Consider the following 16,075-nt stretch of genomic DNA (forward strand, 5'->3'; position numbering starts at 1 on the left):
CCATGTGAAAGACTTTTTTTCCCAAAGGAGGTGAAATTCTCTGCAAAAACAAACAAACCGCCTGAGTCCAAAAACTTTGGAAAAAATATTGTTTTTAAATAAATATGAATAAGCACTTTATTTTACCTCATTTCACATTTTCACTTGTTGCATAAGCACAAACATAGACAAAGTAACACAACAATTCATGCTAAAACACTCTTCAAATATATATTCTTTTGTATTTAGAGCATGATTTACAAAATTACACCCCACCATTTTATTGCGTGCACCAAGCATGTTATACATTTTTCTGTCCACATGATGGCGTAGTCGAGGAAATGAATCATCTTGAAGCCCCTACGTGTGTGTGACGCTTTTCACTGCAGGGCTTCACTGCTTTACGGGGCTTCATTTTGCCATCACTACTTCAAAGTACTGTAGCACGTTAAATGACGACAATTAGTATATAACTTATAGATCCATATGCAAAAGTTAAGTTCACATTTAAAGTGTGACATATATTTGAGGGGTCATGAGTAAATGGGTTACACCTTCTTTGTGGCTGTGCCAGTTTTCATTAGTTACGCATGGTGGGTGTGTCAGAAGCCTAGTCGGGAGAAAAGGCGCTTACGATATTGACTTACGTGCAAATGGGAGAATATTCCCCTAAATGAGCAAGACAAAGAGAAACAATGACAACTCGAATTAAAATACAGTAATGATGAAAATCATACCAAAAAAGCAATAAAGCACATTTAAGGTGTCCAAATGACAGATTAACATTCCTGAACCATAAAAATCATTTTCGTGTTTGAATGTTATGCCTGATCTTTTGACCAGTAGGCATTTCTAAGTTGGTTGTAAAAGGTGAATTCAGTTTAAAAATTCCTGCTTGCTGTTCAAAATGTTCAAACAATGCCCAAATCGAAATCAGCGTCAACATTAGAGCAATTCATAATCCTGGATGGTCTCTGGGACGAATAGGCTGCGGTGAGCTAAAATATTCGACTAGGCGCTATATATAGTTCTGTCCCTCAAAATACAAAAGAGACTGTGGGAGGCACGGATTGGCTATTCATCGTTCTTTTGGACACACATTCACTGTATTACAGCGAGGAGAGCCTGCCGAACAAGCAGCGACTGTCGACTACCACTCCAGTCATCTTCTTCCCTCTTTGTATCGTTTTCCTAATTTATCAGGCAGTTTGTATACACACATTCAGTCCATGGATGATGCATGTATGAATGACAATATTCAGTATTTTCTTATTATTCTTTTGTGACAGAAGGCATCGATTTTCCTGTGTAGACTTTGTTTTGTTGTTATTCTTAGGCCAGTTTGAGAGAAATCATCCACTCAAAACATTTTTTTTTTATTTTTTTTTTATTTTTATTTTTTTATAAAAGTTCAGCCCCTGAGTCCAGTTTCACTTAGCAACGTGAAATTTGGTAGGCACGTCTATTGTGAGCAGACCCACATAAACATCTCAAGAAGCCATGTTTGAAAAGACACAGGACTGCCAGTGTGGTTTGAAGAGTATTTTTCAGTCTTATTCAGAGATACTGTAATGTACAATGCTGAAGTAGTAGGAAAAAAAACTCATCCAAAGAGCCTTTTTTAAATAACCTTCTAAAAGTTTATTTACCTTTTCCAGCCCGAAATAAATTGGATTCTGTAGCAAAATGAAGGAAGACTCCGAGTGAACTCTTATTATAGTTACACGACGAGCGCAGATTTTTAAAGTCCATCAGTCTTCCAAACACACACATCATGTCACAGACTTTACCAGCGCCTGCAAATCTGCTTACAAAGCCATCATGCTATTTTTGTTGTTCTTTTTTATGATGCCTTGCACAAGAAGACTTTAATGAACCTTTAAAACCAAACAAAAAAAAATGCTGCCTAGCACCACAAAAGAAGACAACAAATTCCACAGAAATCCGCCAGTCACATTTTCCTGATCCCCTTTAACATTGAAGAGTGCCCCCCCCTCTTGTACATCAATGTCTTAGGAGCTACAGTATTACTGTCTCCTCAAGATGGGTGCACACATACTAATCTTAACTGATTTTTAAAATGTGACAAATACAAAAAAAAATTCCTTGTGCTCTTACAGTGTGTGGTTTACACGCAATGAGCAATGCAACACCACGCGTGAACGCTATATCCTTCAGCCACGTGTCAGTTGTAGTACCAAGGCTGACCCATGAGAGGCACTATGATGCCACAAGGATTCCAGACTACCAGAAAATAGAGAAGAAGAGGAGAATCACATATACAAGTAGCTAAGCTCATTATTATTACAGATGGTAGTTTCAAACTCTTCATCTCATTTTTCCTGCAGTAAATGACAAGAGAGACACGTTATATGTGACAAGGGTTAGGGGTTGTCTGCTAACAATTTGCTATTGTAAATCTTGAACAGGTTTACCATTTACAATTGTGAGACCTTTACGAGCAGATCTGAGATGAGAAGTCACTATCAGTATTCTTCACACCACGGGATAATCACTCGGAATTATCTTTTAAGGAGATCCAATATTCTGGCCTTTTCTGGCTTTGATTGGAAGGAAAGAAACGTTCTCAAATCAATCAGTATGTGTGTCGTACCACTCTTAAGTAGAATGTTATAGCTGGTACTGCACATTTTGTTCCAGCCAGGCCAGAGCGTGAATGTTTTGTCTATCAAATAACATCACTGTGTTGCTGCGCTTCAAACTCCTCTCTGGGGAGAAGTCCTACTTTTTCTTCCAGCTCCTGTGGGTAACATCAGCCTTTTTCTTCCCCAGAAGCAAACGTCTCCTGTCTTCCTCCCTCTAATACTCTGATCAAAGCTTTCCGCCATTCTCAGCCAATGCCCCAGATAGATATGGAACACAGGTGACGTGACACGATATTCCGCTAAAGTCTTGATTTTATTTATTTATTTTTTTAGTTAGTTTTACAACAAAAACAAATAAATAAATCACAAAATAAGATGCTTGATGCTTTAGAGAAGTTTGGATAAAATTAAAAACATAAATCCAACAATGAGTCCAGTTGTCTCGATTCAACATTTGCGAACTTCCATGACCTGGATAATTGAAAATCTGCTCAAACATTAAGACTAAACACAATTTTTAGCAAATATGTTGGTATTATTTATTGAACTTGTGACAATAAGTTCAAAATGACCTGGGTATAGTAGGCTAACGATACAAGAATTTCTGTGTGGCCCTCATACTTTAGCAGAATCAAATTTCACCCCACTTACTTTTGGATATTTGTATTATTTGCTTTGTTTAACTGAACATTTGTCAACAGTGTTTGTCTTGAATAAAACATGAGCTCAGGCCATTCACTTGAGCCAAGCCACTGATAGATATTCTAATTACTTGGAACCGTCATATTAATCTTGTTGAAACCACAATAACACCCCGCAAAAAAATTACCATTTTAGCTCTTAGTCGTATCGTGTATTTTTGTGGCATTTTATATTCATTAAATTTCTCTTGCAAAAAAGTCATTCTGTTCTGCTGACACCATGCACTCATATGATGATAATACTTCAGAGTTTTATTTGTTGTCATTTAACTTGCATTAAAACAAACATCGTCACTCACCCACAAGAGCTAGATAATAGTTTTCTTGGAATCAATGGCAGCATATATATGAAGTGAGCCGAGGAAGAAGCGAGAGTGTGCTATAAACAGCTCAATGATCTCATTACAAGGCATGTGACATCAGCAAATAATGAGAAAAGCTGTCAATTCAAACAGATTATGTTCCTGCTGAGGAGATGTCGTGGTACTAAATAGAGATCCAGACGTCACGCGTTTCTCTGAACACGCCCCCTGTGGCAGGAAAGCCACAGCGCCGCGTTAATGGACTACAAGGACAAGGAAGGATGAAACTAACATTTATCCGTCAACTTTCTGCCCAAGAGCATTGACAGTCACTTTGATGAAAAGGACATGATACACATTTGCGAGGTGGACGAGTTGGATGACTTTTACCATTGCCGATGAAGTGTCAGGAGTGTCTTCTTTTGGTAGCCTGGAGCATGCTGATCTTTTTTGTTTGTCTCTTCTCATTGTGGCAGCTGGTACACAACGGCTGTCAGTCATTGTTCAAGTGTGGCGTTTGCAGTTTACTCAAAGTAGCAGACGCGTTTTCTGTGCTGCCAATATGGCTGCGCTAACACCCATTTTGGGACGCGTGACGTCAGCGTCCAAATCTCTATGGAAGGTTGGGGATGAGAAAATATCCCAGCCAATCAGCCCCCAGCTGTCTGTTAGCTCCTCCCACTGCCTCTATTTCCAACACTGCTTTTGATTTAGCAATTTTTTTGGACTCACAAAGATTTCCAATCAGGTTGTTGTTTTTACTGCCCTTATCAACCATACATTGTAAACCTTTGCCCTGCACTGGCAGCAGTGTCATCACACCTCTGTCCATTTAACGTGCCCTTTGGCTGGAGGTGACCTGTGCAGAATCCTTCTGATAGACAGACAGCACGGCATCGCCAGGTTTAATTAAGCTTACAGTTTGTGTTAAATTACACAAACAGCTCTGCCAGCACTGCCAAACACAAGCCCAATTGATCGCTGGCCGGCCAATTTGAAATGGACACAGTTAGCATGGTGCTGTTTTGAGAGGCATTTAATTAATGGTTTGATTCGAGGTAGGGTTTTAAGTTATGGATGTGGTTTTAAGCCAGGGTTGGGGCTAGGGGTTGACATCACAAAGTAACCTCACCAACTAGCTACTGGCCTGACATGTTTGAGCGATTCCAATATTGCAGGACTGTGTAAACAATCACCTGTTTTCAATGTTTTTATATGACACTTTCAAAAAGGCACATAAAGACGGTGACATACGTGTATCGTATGTTCTTCTGAATCTCGTCCCAACTACCTTTTGTTTCCTCTCCAGGCTTGGCTGACTGAGATCCACGAGTACGCCCAACAGGATGTGGTGCTCATGCTACTTGGGAACAAGGCAAGAATCTAAATATACATGTTTCAATAACTTTTAATTGATGCAGTTAAACTCCTAATGAGTGAACTCAATGACTCTACGAAATGAGATTGAACTGTTTTAGGATCAGCGAATACAGTTTAAAATTGGCAATTGTTCATATATGTTTAGAGTTTCTGTTCAGGCATATCCCCTGCTATTTGCAGGAGGATTACTGTATTCCCAAAAGTGGGATTTTATCCATTTCTAGCACATACACACACCTCCCACCAGCTCATTTGCAAATATCACTGATTATACATCACGTTGTTATTTTGCATGCCTCCCTCACAGCAGAGAAGAACAGATGGTTGACCAAACTCCCTGTCGGCCCTTAAATTAGCATCCCGCCGGCCACTTAAACTCACTATTACCTGGATGCCAACAGCAGCCGCGAGATGTAAACTGTGGACAAAAGAGCAAGCGGGTCAGCGCAGCTGGCGGGTGCGCATATGCTGTGTGTGGACTCGTTAGTAACGTCCGTGTTGTCTTCGCCAGGCGGACGCCACTCATGAGCGGGTGGTGAAGAGGGAGGACGGCGAGAGGCTTGCAAAGGTGAGGAATTTGCTAGCCAGCTTCCATAGAAATTTAGGACTCAATTAAGCACGGGTTAAAGTTAGGGTTTGAGTTCCAAATAACGGTTAAAGGTTCAAGGGTTAGGGTTTCAAATTAGGGCTCCAATTAAAAGGTTAATGTTTCAATTTGGAGTTAAGTTTTCAAGGTAGAGGTTTTTTTGTTGTTGTTGTTTTTTTTATAAAAGACACCGACCTTCAATTATCAGCAAGTTGGGGTTTCAATGATTGCTTACAGTATACCTTTGGGGTCAGTGTTTTAAGACTGTGGCGAAATGCCAAGCACGGATGGCGACTGGGAGCTGATAGCGCCTCGTGTGCGTCGGGTTTATTAGGTACGTGCGAATTACCAAACCAGGTACCATATCTGGTATCTGTACAGTACTTGCGACAGCGCTCGATACCAGTACCAGCTGGCCTCTTGTGGCTATTTAATGATCAGGAACTAGAGATTAGAAGAATTTGTTTTCAAATGCAATACATTTCATGCAGTTTTAAGGAAAAATGCTATATTAGGATATGTAGGTCTTTCTTTAAAAATACCTGTAATGTTTTTTGGGTGAAATGCGAAGTATCGGTGACTACTCAAGCGTTAAGTACTCGCACTGGTATTGGTGTGGAAAAAAAAAAGTGGAATCGAACATCCCTGATAGTTAATAATATTTTTAACATTTTTTAAAAAAAATATACAATTTCATATATATAACTAAAGTTCTCCCCTCGAATAGACATTAGACACCTTAAAACTATTCTATTAACTGAACCGCTGATCCTCACGGAGGGTCGTAGGGTTGCTGGAGCCTATCCCAGCTGTCTTCGGGCAGTGGACAGAGTACACCCTGACTGGTTGCCAGCCAAAAACAATTGCTTTTTTTCTTTTATTTCTTTGGGATAAACATTTAAAAATATACTGGAATATGTTTACATCTTGTAAAATATACCTTTAAGAGCCTCCCACCCCAATAGACACCTTAACTTACTGCAAATAAACTCCCTTCTTTAATCTCCTATGTTCTACCTGCATGGCGTAGTTAAACAACCAATTAAAACTTTGTTTTTATTTATTTATTTTCTTGTGTGTTTGTTTTTTGACGCAGGAGTTTGGGGTTCCCTTCATGGAGACCAGTGCCAGGTCTGGTCTCAATGTTGAGTTGGCCTTCACTGCTGTGGCCAAGTAATATATATGTCATACATTCATCCTTATTAAATGTGAGTTACAGAATATTCGTAATGTTGATAATATTATTCTTCTGTCCCAGGGAGCTGAAGCATCGTTCTGGGAAGGATCCCTGCGAGAACTTCAAGTTACAGGAATTTGTGAACAATGAGGTGAAGAGCGCTAGCTGCTGCAGAACCTAAAAGCGTCTAAGCCCTACAAATATGTATTTTACGTGTGGTTACAGGGGAACCAGTTGTCTGCTCACAGAGAAAAGTAGACTTAAGACAGATATGATTATAATATATGACATCTTTATAAATAGATTTGACTATGGGTGTAAATACTGCATGTAAAAATACAGTATTCCGATAATGAAAACAGACTACAGAATGTTTACAATGTTAAGTATTAAAACAACAAAATTGTGTATATTTCTGTGTATAATTTGTTGTGTTTCATATAAAGTTGGTGGGTTTTGTTCATTTATGGATGTAATTGGTCATGTTTTTCATAATGGAAATTGAGTAGTAGTGTCAAGCACATTTGCAATAATATTCTGTTGAATTATTTGACAGTGTTAAGACTTCTGTATGTTTGCCTGCATCATAGAAAATCTGAATATAATAATAATAGAGCTGTCAAACAAATACATTTTTTAATCAGATTAATCACATTTTAGAGTTCGTATTAATCATGATTAACCCCACGTGCAAGCATCACCGAAAAAGAATACATGAAAATACTTGTCCATGGTTCCGGTTGACGTAATCCACATACATAAAAGATAGTCACTGCCGGAACTCATTCTCTCAGAACCGTCTCGCGCAAATCTACACGAGGGCAGGAGGTTAATCACTTCATTAAAAAGCTTTTTAATCAACATATTTTGCCAGCCTTACCGATTCAACTTCGAAAAAACAAAAAAACAAAACATATTTTGCCAGCCATATTTGAAGAGCACCTGCTATGTGTTAATTCTTTACATTTAATGTTATGAGGATGTCTTCAACATTTTTTGATCCACCCTCATCCTTCTCTTTTTCTAATCTGTTAATTACTTGAATAATTTAAAATGGGGAAAAATCACCCCAAAATTTTGACAATACGCAAATATTTATTAAATGTTTCACTTTAATGCACACAGTTATGGTTATTGCTCAAACACAACCTGCGCTACCTTTAATGTAAGCATACACTGTCAATCTTAATGATCATCTGCGTTCAAAATTAATAGTGTGATTAATCTGTGTTAATACATGATTAATGCGATTATTTTTTGTTGTTATTAACAAGTTAACGCTTTAACTTTGACAGCACTGAATAATAGTCATTTTCAGTTTCTATTAGTGTTTACTGTTTACTCTGTTTTGGGGTTATTGTTTTTTTTCAGTGTGTAACTAAGGTTGTACAATAAAAATCAGAAGACAATACTATATTGTATTATGTATCATTCTTATTGGAGAACTCTGAAACATTGTGTACAGTAGTTTTCATAAGGTTTGGGGCATTTGTGATGCGCTCCTGAGGTTAACTCCATCCATCCATCCATCCATTTTCTTGACCACTTATTCCTCACAAGGGTCGCTAGCGGCCATTTCAGCTGGCTCTGGGCAGTAGGCGGGGCACACCCTGGACTGGTTGCCAGCCAATCGCAGGGCACACAGAGACGAATAACCATCCACACTGACAAGCACACCTAGGGACAATTCGGAGTGCCCAATTAACCTGCCATGCATGTCTTTGGAATGTGGGAGGAGCCTGGAGTACCCGGAGAAGACCCATGCAGGCACGGGGAGAACATGCAAACTCCACCCAGGATGGCCGGAGCCTGGACTCGAACCCAAGTCCTCACAACTGGGAGGCGGACGTGCTAATCACTCACCTTGCCGCCCTGAGGTTAACTCATTCATATAAAATAGGACCCAAATTATTAAATGACCCTATCTCTTGAAAGAAGTTCCCCCGCCCGGCCCACCGCAACAAATAAACGCCCCTCACAAAATACATGCTTTCCTTTTTCCCACCGGGAAAAAAAATATACTGCTAGCAACTGTAATATAGCTCAGTTTAGTTCAAAGGCATTCGTTAATGCGTGCATGATAACGACGTTAGCGTTAATAGATTTACACAAATAAGAGTAAATCATTTACCACCGCAACCTTAACTTGCCAAAGTTTTACATTTAAAACCTGTCCTTTGTCTCCCCCTACTGGCAAAAAGTAATACATGACATGCAGTACAAAAACTGTCACACTGGTTACCAGATTTATACATATTTTTTTAGTAATTATTCTGGCATTAAATAGTAGAATCCAAGTAGCAAGTAAGTAAACAGAAATGACGTTGTGCATGACGCGCTGTATTGAACTTGCCGGATGGGAAACAGCTTGTTCTCTTGTGCATTACTCCTCTTGCTCATACAAGTACTGTAGTGTGACAGTCAAGTATGACAGTCAAGAAAAATTGCTCATTCGACGCATTCTCCAGTTCATCCTGCTGCACAGGTCCTTCTTCAAACAGCCAAATAGTCAATGTTTGTGCTTAAAATAGGCCTCCACTGCAGAAAGGGGGAAAAAAAAAAGGGGGGGGCGGGGTGTCAAACAAAGAGGAATGACATTCTTCAATGTAATGTTGACAAAACAATGGGCACACTTCAACTGCTGTGAGAGACTGACTGCTACCCAAGTTGAAGTTTATAATACAGGAGACAGAAGGGTGGCTTTAAATTATGCACACGAATGGAGCATGGCAGCAGTTCTCCTTGCTGTAAACATAAGACAAAAGGCCTTTTCACACTGCACTTAGTTTTGGTGTTCACCACGAGGCAGGGTGCATGGACAACGGCGCTCCGGTGCAAGCTTGCATATATATTTGGATTGTTATGACTACCAGGAAGTAGTATTGACGCTTTTTCCGGCTGTTGGTCTATAGCATTTAGCACACTGAAATCACTCTGCCGACCGCTTTCCTATTGGATGTGACGTCTGACACAACAACGGGACTATGACATTTGTTAGGCTTGAGAATCATGAGTAGATCTACAAAAAAAAAAAAAATTGTCTCAAGAAGGTATTCCCGAAATGACACAATCACAAAAGACTTTTCTCTTATTTTTTTCTGTTCATATTGCGAAACTACAGTATGAATTGTTGCTCCTGTGTCCAACTGTACGCTATTGCCTGAAATAAATGAAAAAGGATGATGATGATGATAACTATTAAATCAACTTCACAAGTTTAGTTTGGCTCAGAATATTTAGAAAATTTAGCTCCCAGTTTTACTTAGCCACATGAAATTTGGCAAGTACTACATGTTTATCATGAGTAGACCAATAAAACAATTTCAAGATCCCATCTATGTCATTTTCTTACAGTAATTGCATGTGAGCAGAGCATAGCAGTGAAGTTTGTCATAAAACTCTTATAACTCCGCAAGAGAAATTAACCATTGCCGAATAAAACTATCCATCCATCCATCCATCAATTTTCTTGACCGCTTCTTCCACACAAGGGTCGCGAGGAGTGCTGGAGCCTATCTCAGATGGCTTTGGGCAGTAGGCGGGGTACACCCTGGACTGGTTGCCAGCCAATCGCAGAGCACACAGAGCTGAACAACCATCCACGCTCACAAGCACACCTAGGGACAATTCGGAGCGTCCAATTAACTTGCCATGCAAGTCTTTGGAATGTGGGAGGAGACTGGAGTACCCGGAGAAGACCCACGCAGGCACGGGGAGAACATGCAAACTCCACCCAGGAAGGCCGGAGCCTGGACTCGAACCCGAGTCCTCAGAACTGGGAGGCGGACGTGCTAACCAGTCATCCACCGCCCTAATAAAAGTAAATCAATCTAAAAAATAAAGTGAATCTATTCAAAAGAAAAGTTAACAATGAGGCGAGGAGATTGAGGTACCTGCATACTCTTGAGGTAGCATCGGTCGGTTGACGGCCGTCTGAAATGACGCCATCCAGTCCATTTGATCCTGCTCGCTCTCACACACAAAAAGGAAATCCCTGTCTGGCGTTGCTATGGTGATCCCAAACTGCCAGTGTGAGCTCTGAACGCCCAACGGAAGGCCCGGTAGGACGCTGTAGCCATTTTCCTTACTGCCGATGAACACTTCGCCTCGTGCGTAGGCATCCTTGCGAAACAGGGAGCCGCATTACTGGACATGCAACTGGCAAGAAGCCCACATTCTCGGCTACCCACCAGTGGATCTTTGAAGTACATGAGCCTCCTATCATCCATGGAGAACCATCTCTTCTTAAAACCCTCTGTGTGCTGTACATGAGATAGGCATGATGATTTGTCATTGTAAATTCCATACTGTGGACTACAGTGGCATCACCTTGGGACCCGTCTTCTCCATGAAGCCCTCTTTCACATAGTTCCTGGTTACGTTGGGCAACAACTGCAAAAACAGCAAGTAAGTTAATCCTTCAGATGGCCAAACTGTACTGGAGCATTTGACTGTATGGGATTGATGTTTTTAATAACACTTACGTCAGCTATGGGAGCTCCAGGGAAGGCCACCTGCAGGTAGTGTAATCTGGCTGCTCGGATGGCATTGAACCAGTCCACCATTTCCTTCAGAAAAGGACACGATGGTTGCTAAGTGACATAAAGCAATTAAATCCTACCTGCTGGAGTAAGGCCCAAAGCCAGATTCACTTAGCAAAATGATTTTCGGTTAAGCGTGTACATCGTGAGTGGACATACAAGTCTTACAAACTGATTCCCGAAAAGACGCAGCAAGTCAGCATTTTCGAGGTGCTCTCTAAAGTTGAGCTTCTCTTAAAAAAGTACACACTGTAAGCCTGCCATTTTGATATGAAGCATCCATTTTGGCAATTTGTAGGGGTCATTCAAACTAGTTCAAGTCATTTTGTTCGATTGTTACCAAATTTGAATGACATATTCTAGAGTTTGGTGACTTACTATAAAATGCAAAACTTGATCTAAGTAAATATGTGCCAGTCCTGGCAAAAATGTATGCAATGACCATAATCTCTCAATAAGTGCTACATCGTCACACACCTTGCCATCCTCATGGTAAACAAAGATGTTGCGAGTGCTGTTGTCCTTCAAGTAGGTTATCTGAAGACCATGTGCTGTGCCAATTTTAGCTGGCTGGAAGGTAGCGTTCACCGTACCGATGCTCATTATTGCTTTCGGCTCTCTCCCCTGTATAAAGAAATAATAAAACATTTTTGCATTTGTTAACTGTTCTGGTTTTATGCTGCCAATTCCGATACAATCATCCATGAGTGAGATTGATAATGACCAATTTCAATATCGATCATAGCTACACAGTTTTCAGTTTTAGAGCTGCTCACCACTAGAATTCTAACAATCGATTAATCTGTTAAGTGTTTTTTATTACTATTATTTTTATTATTAATTGAGGAGTCTGGTTTAAAAACCATTCCATAAAAAAAAAAAAAAGATTCCACATTTCATTTCATTCCAGTCTAGTCTCTAGTTGGCTGCAGGTTACAAAATCCGAACTGCAGGTGATCAGCACAACATATTTTCAAATCATATGCCAATCATGTACTTTTCCACGCAAATCAGCCAATCACAATCAGTGGCCAATCGATCGGTACACAACTAATCATTTGCACTGTGTCTTAAAGGGACAGCAACATAAAACATAACCCTGAACCGGACATTTATTTTACTACCGCATTACAAAACTAACCAGAAAACACCTAATATTTCATTTAAAAAATTACATCACCATGGTGTCAAAGGTAAGATTTAATCATTAAAAGCATGCTTATTATTGTGGTTTGGGTAAAATGCAGAGATGCATTTCCAATATTTGTCCCAAATAATCTAATACAAGAAACCCATATTGTGTATCTTAACCACTCACATCCTGCCTGTTGAAATACTTGAGCACACCCTCTTGTTCGGATAGGATGAATTTTCGGCTGAGGTACTGCCCGTTGTCACGGCCTCGTTTCCATAGAAACCCCTCCCGGTAGCCTGCCACATGATGACAAGACTTAGACTTAGACTTGACTTTACTGATCCCTTTGGGATGGCTCCCTCTGGGAAATTTACATGTCCAGCAGCAATGAGAACAGATAATAAAATTACAAAAAATAATTCAATCAATCAATAAATAAGGTTATTACGCCAGAGATTGAATTAATAATAATAATAATAATAATAATAATAATAATAATAAAATAAAAAATTAAAATTCAATAAATCAATAAATAAGGTTATTACACCAGAGATTGAATTCATAATAATAATAATAATAATAATAATAATAATAATAATAATAATAAATAAAAATTCAATCAATCAATAAATAAGGTTATTACACCGGAGATTTAATTAAATAAAATAAAGTAAGAGAGACTAATATCAACTTGTTTCCAACAGTGTGAGCAAACTAGATATTGCACTGCAGGAAGATGTGGTTTATCATTGCCAAACACACACGCTTATACCACAAACACACACAACGGAATGAAAAGACAAAAACAACGCTGTCATGTTCTTTCTTTAGACTGCAATGCAATGTTGCAAGTGATCACAATAGCAGTCATAAATGATAATGCACTTCCCCTGAGAGGACATATAAGGGAAGCATTTCCAAAGAGAGTCTTTTAAGGTAACATGCAGCAAACAGTGCAGGATTTAGCATTTGAAGCACTGATATACAGCATACAAATAGTGCTCTACACTAGTAGTGGGATGTCGAATTATTGAACAATGAACACGAATACAAAGGCTGCATTGCTGAACAGCACAACAATACAAAGCACTGTTGACAGGGGCACACCCACTCTGAGGAAGAGTACTGATCGTAATGCACAGACTGGTTCAAAATGCTGCAAGGTACAAAAGTATTGGGACACCTGGCCATGACACATAGTGGAAGAAAGCTAGAGATATGCATGACCCTTAAGAGCTTGTTTTTGTGACCTAGCATCCGTGTATATTCGCATGTCTGTATTATGCTGCTCCCAGGTGGCCAAGGCGCATGCACCATGATGAAAAAGCACAATATCCATTTGAATTGAAACAGAAATGTGGCAAAAATGGTTGAATTCTTTACATTCTATTTCATTATGTCATTTTTATGTTTTTATGAAACGCAATATTATAGAGCAGCGTTTCTCAACCCTGGTCCTCGAGGCCCACTATCCAGACTGTTTTCCATGACTCCCGATTCCAACGCAGGTGAGGCTCGTTATCAAGTTTCTCCAGAACTTGCTGGTGAGCTGTCATTGGAATCACCTGTGTTGGGAACTGGGCTTGAGGACCAGGGTTGAGAAACACTGTGATAGGGTGCAACACAATCCCCAAAAAGGGGTCTTTTTTTTTTGGGGGGGGGGGGGGGGGGGGGGGGATTAAAAGCAATGAATGACTTTGACTCAAGAACAAATTAATTCACTTTAAATTAATTCCTGAAACCTCAATCTACATGTGTCATTATGATTTGATTATCATCACTAAGTAAAAGCAAAAGAGAAGTACTTTGGTTTCGCTTCAACAGAATGATTTGCATTTCTCTGACCATTTCTGGTCCATGTAAGCAAAAAAAAAAAAAAAAAGTGCACATCTTTAAATAAAAGGGCAATTGAAGAGTGTGAGGTTGCGTGTGTACATTGTGAGTGGCATGATCAGTTCTTACCTGCTGAGTAGGACTCCTGCGTCCCCTCAGGCATGAACTCCTTCCTCTCGTACTTGGCGCGAATCCACTGCTCCCGCAAGAGCCTGCCGTACAACAAATGTTTTGTTTCCTACAACAGAAAATGATTGTAATACATTCAAAGCTTTTACGTTATTACGTAATTACATACTTGTAGTGGTGCCTTAAGATACGAGTGACCCAACTTGTGAGTTTTTCCAAGAAATGAATCGTTTGAGTTTTGAAGTAGCACATGTAGACGGACAATTTCAATACTCACAGGTAAATACTCTTTATCCTTTGCAAAAAAAAAAGCCTACTAATATTACTGAGTTCGTTGTAAAACTCTTCTTGGTCTTCTATGTCTGTATTTTATTTGGCCAAGCGGCGCACACATGAGTGTGGTCCAAGCAAAAAATAAAGCACCAGTGTGCTGCTTTATTACAAATAAATATATCTCAGTAAAAAATTATTTATAATGCTCAATTTTACAGTATCTTGCAGTATATGCACCTTGAATTTGTCTTATGTGTATTTGTCTGTAGCAACAGAGTGCGTCTGTTCGCAAAGTCTACCTGCCATTGACAAAAAGTGTGAGCCGTCACTTACGCACAGTCTTTGTGAGTGGGCTGGTAGTAGAAGACGGGTACCGTCTGCTCGTATTTAGCCTTGGCCACGTGGTTCCCCACACAGTCCATCAACTGTATGAGGGAAGGAAGCGAAATGTGATGTTTGTCAGTGATATGCTATCATTGTGTATGCAAGCCACTTTGTGGTGACACACTTGCAGAGGAGCTACTGCTTGTTTTAAACATAACCTACATACACAATAAATTTAAATAAATAAATAAATAAATAAAAAACATTCACCTCCAACTGTGCTGTGGTCCATGGGTCCAGCAGGAGAGACTTGACTTTGCTGATCTGTGCAATGTTTCTGTGAAGCCCTGAGCAGCTGTGGCACACAAACACACCCAGAGTATACGATGCCCACTCTGGATCTACAACACACACAACATTGTGTCATCAACTCCAGATGATTCTGATTTCATTAACCTGGTAATAGCCAGATGGATATGCTTCGCAATATCCATTCTCATTATATTTCCTCTCTCTTAGCTCTCTATAACCACAATTGTAACTGTATAGTTAAAAAGAGGAGGGGTAGAGGCGGTAGAATCAGTAGAAAGAGTAGCAGAATAGTTAGGATAACATCAATTTGATAATTCCCTACTCGAGTGTACCTGCCGCTCCGCAGTCGGCGCAGTTTCTATTTCCGGGTTTGTACAAAAGTTCCATCAGCCTCTTTCTGCTGTTTTCTCGCTCTGAAAACATCCTCAAGACGACTCTGCTCGCCGGGTTATGTCAAACTCCCGAACGACGAGAAGACATAGCCGCACACGCTGCATGGAGAGAGAGAAAAGAGCGACCACACGCAGCGACAGCTCTGAAAGGTTTTACTGACAGCTTGGGGAGAATGGCGAGTGAGTGAATGGAGACCCCTAGCGTCATTGTCGTGTATTGCATTGACGCTTCTCGTCAGTCACCCCCAATTTACGAGTTTCTACGACGGCGTCGTAACGTGAATTTCAAATTCGGAATATATATATGATCTTGTAAAGATTTGTCTGAAAAACACTTGAATAAAGCACACTAATGGACAAATGGAAAAACGTTAAGTATAGTTGTAACTAAGTGTGAGTTACCTT

General features: G+C 39.9%; 2 protein-coding genes across 2 annotated transcripts in view; one reads left to right on the forward strand and one right to left on the reverse strand.

Annotated features, from left to right (window-relative positions):
* Positions 1-7,643, forward strand: part of LOC144023025 (ras-related protein Rab-26-like) — a 36,864-nt gene extending 29,221 nt beyond the window's left edge. The window contains exons 6-9 of the mRNA XM_077528278.1: positions 4,898-4,963; positions 5,480-5,536; positions 6,651-6,727; positions 6,813-7,643. Of these exons, the coding sequence (XP_077384404.1) occupies positions 4,898-4,963; positions 5,480-5,536; positions 6,651-6,727; positions 6,813-6,912 (300 nt within the window). The 3' untranslated portion in view covers positions 6,913-7,643. The remainder of the gene's footprint in view (positions 1-4,897; positions 4,964-5,479; positions 5,537-6,650; positions 6,728-6,812) is intronic.
* Positions 7,178-15,863, reverse strand: LOC144022998 (arf-GAP with dual PH domain-containing protein 1-like). Its single transcript, XM_077528243.1, has 11 exons — positions 15,611-15,863; positions 15,237-15,367; positions 14,976-15,067; positions 14,370-14,452; positions 12,591-12,703; positions 11,750-11,896; positions 11,216-11,299; positions 11,061-11,123; positions 10,922-10,993; positions 10,625-10,853; positions 7,178-9,269 (listed from the first exon to the last, which is right to left on the reverse strand). Exons 1-11 carry the CDS (start codon positions 15,699-15,701, stop codon positions 9,241-9,243), a joined length of 1,134 nt encoding a protein of 377 aa, XP_077384369.1. The 5' UTR covers positions 15,702-15,863; the 3' UTR covers positions 7,178-9,240.
* Positions 15,864-16,075: the final 212 nt, after the last annotated feature.

This window comes from Festucalex cinctus, chromosome 1, assembly GCF_051991245.1.
Source record: "Festucalex cinctus isolate MCC-2025b chromosome 1, RoL_Fcin_1.0, whole genome shotgun sequence".
NCBI classification, from domain to species: Eukaryota; Metazoa; Chordata; class Actinopteri; order Syngnathiformes; family Syngnathidae; genus Festucalex; species Festucalex cinctus.

Coding starts and splice junctions, on each gene's coding strand:
- LOC144022998 (XM_077528243.1), bottom strand. CDS start 15,701: ATGTTTTCAGAGCGAGAAAACAGCAGAAAGAGGCTGATGGAACTTTTG. Junction 15,068..15,236: donor GGACCACAGCACAGTTGGAG/GTGAATGTTTTT, acceptor TCCCTCATACAG/TTGATGGACTGTGTGGGGAA. Junction 9,270..10,624: donor GCTACCTCAAGAGTATGCAG/GTACCTCAATCT, acceptor CCCTTTCTGCAG/TGGAGGCCTATTTTAAGCAC.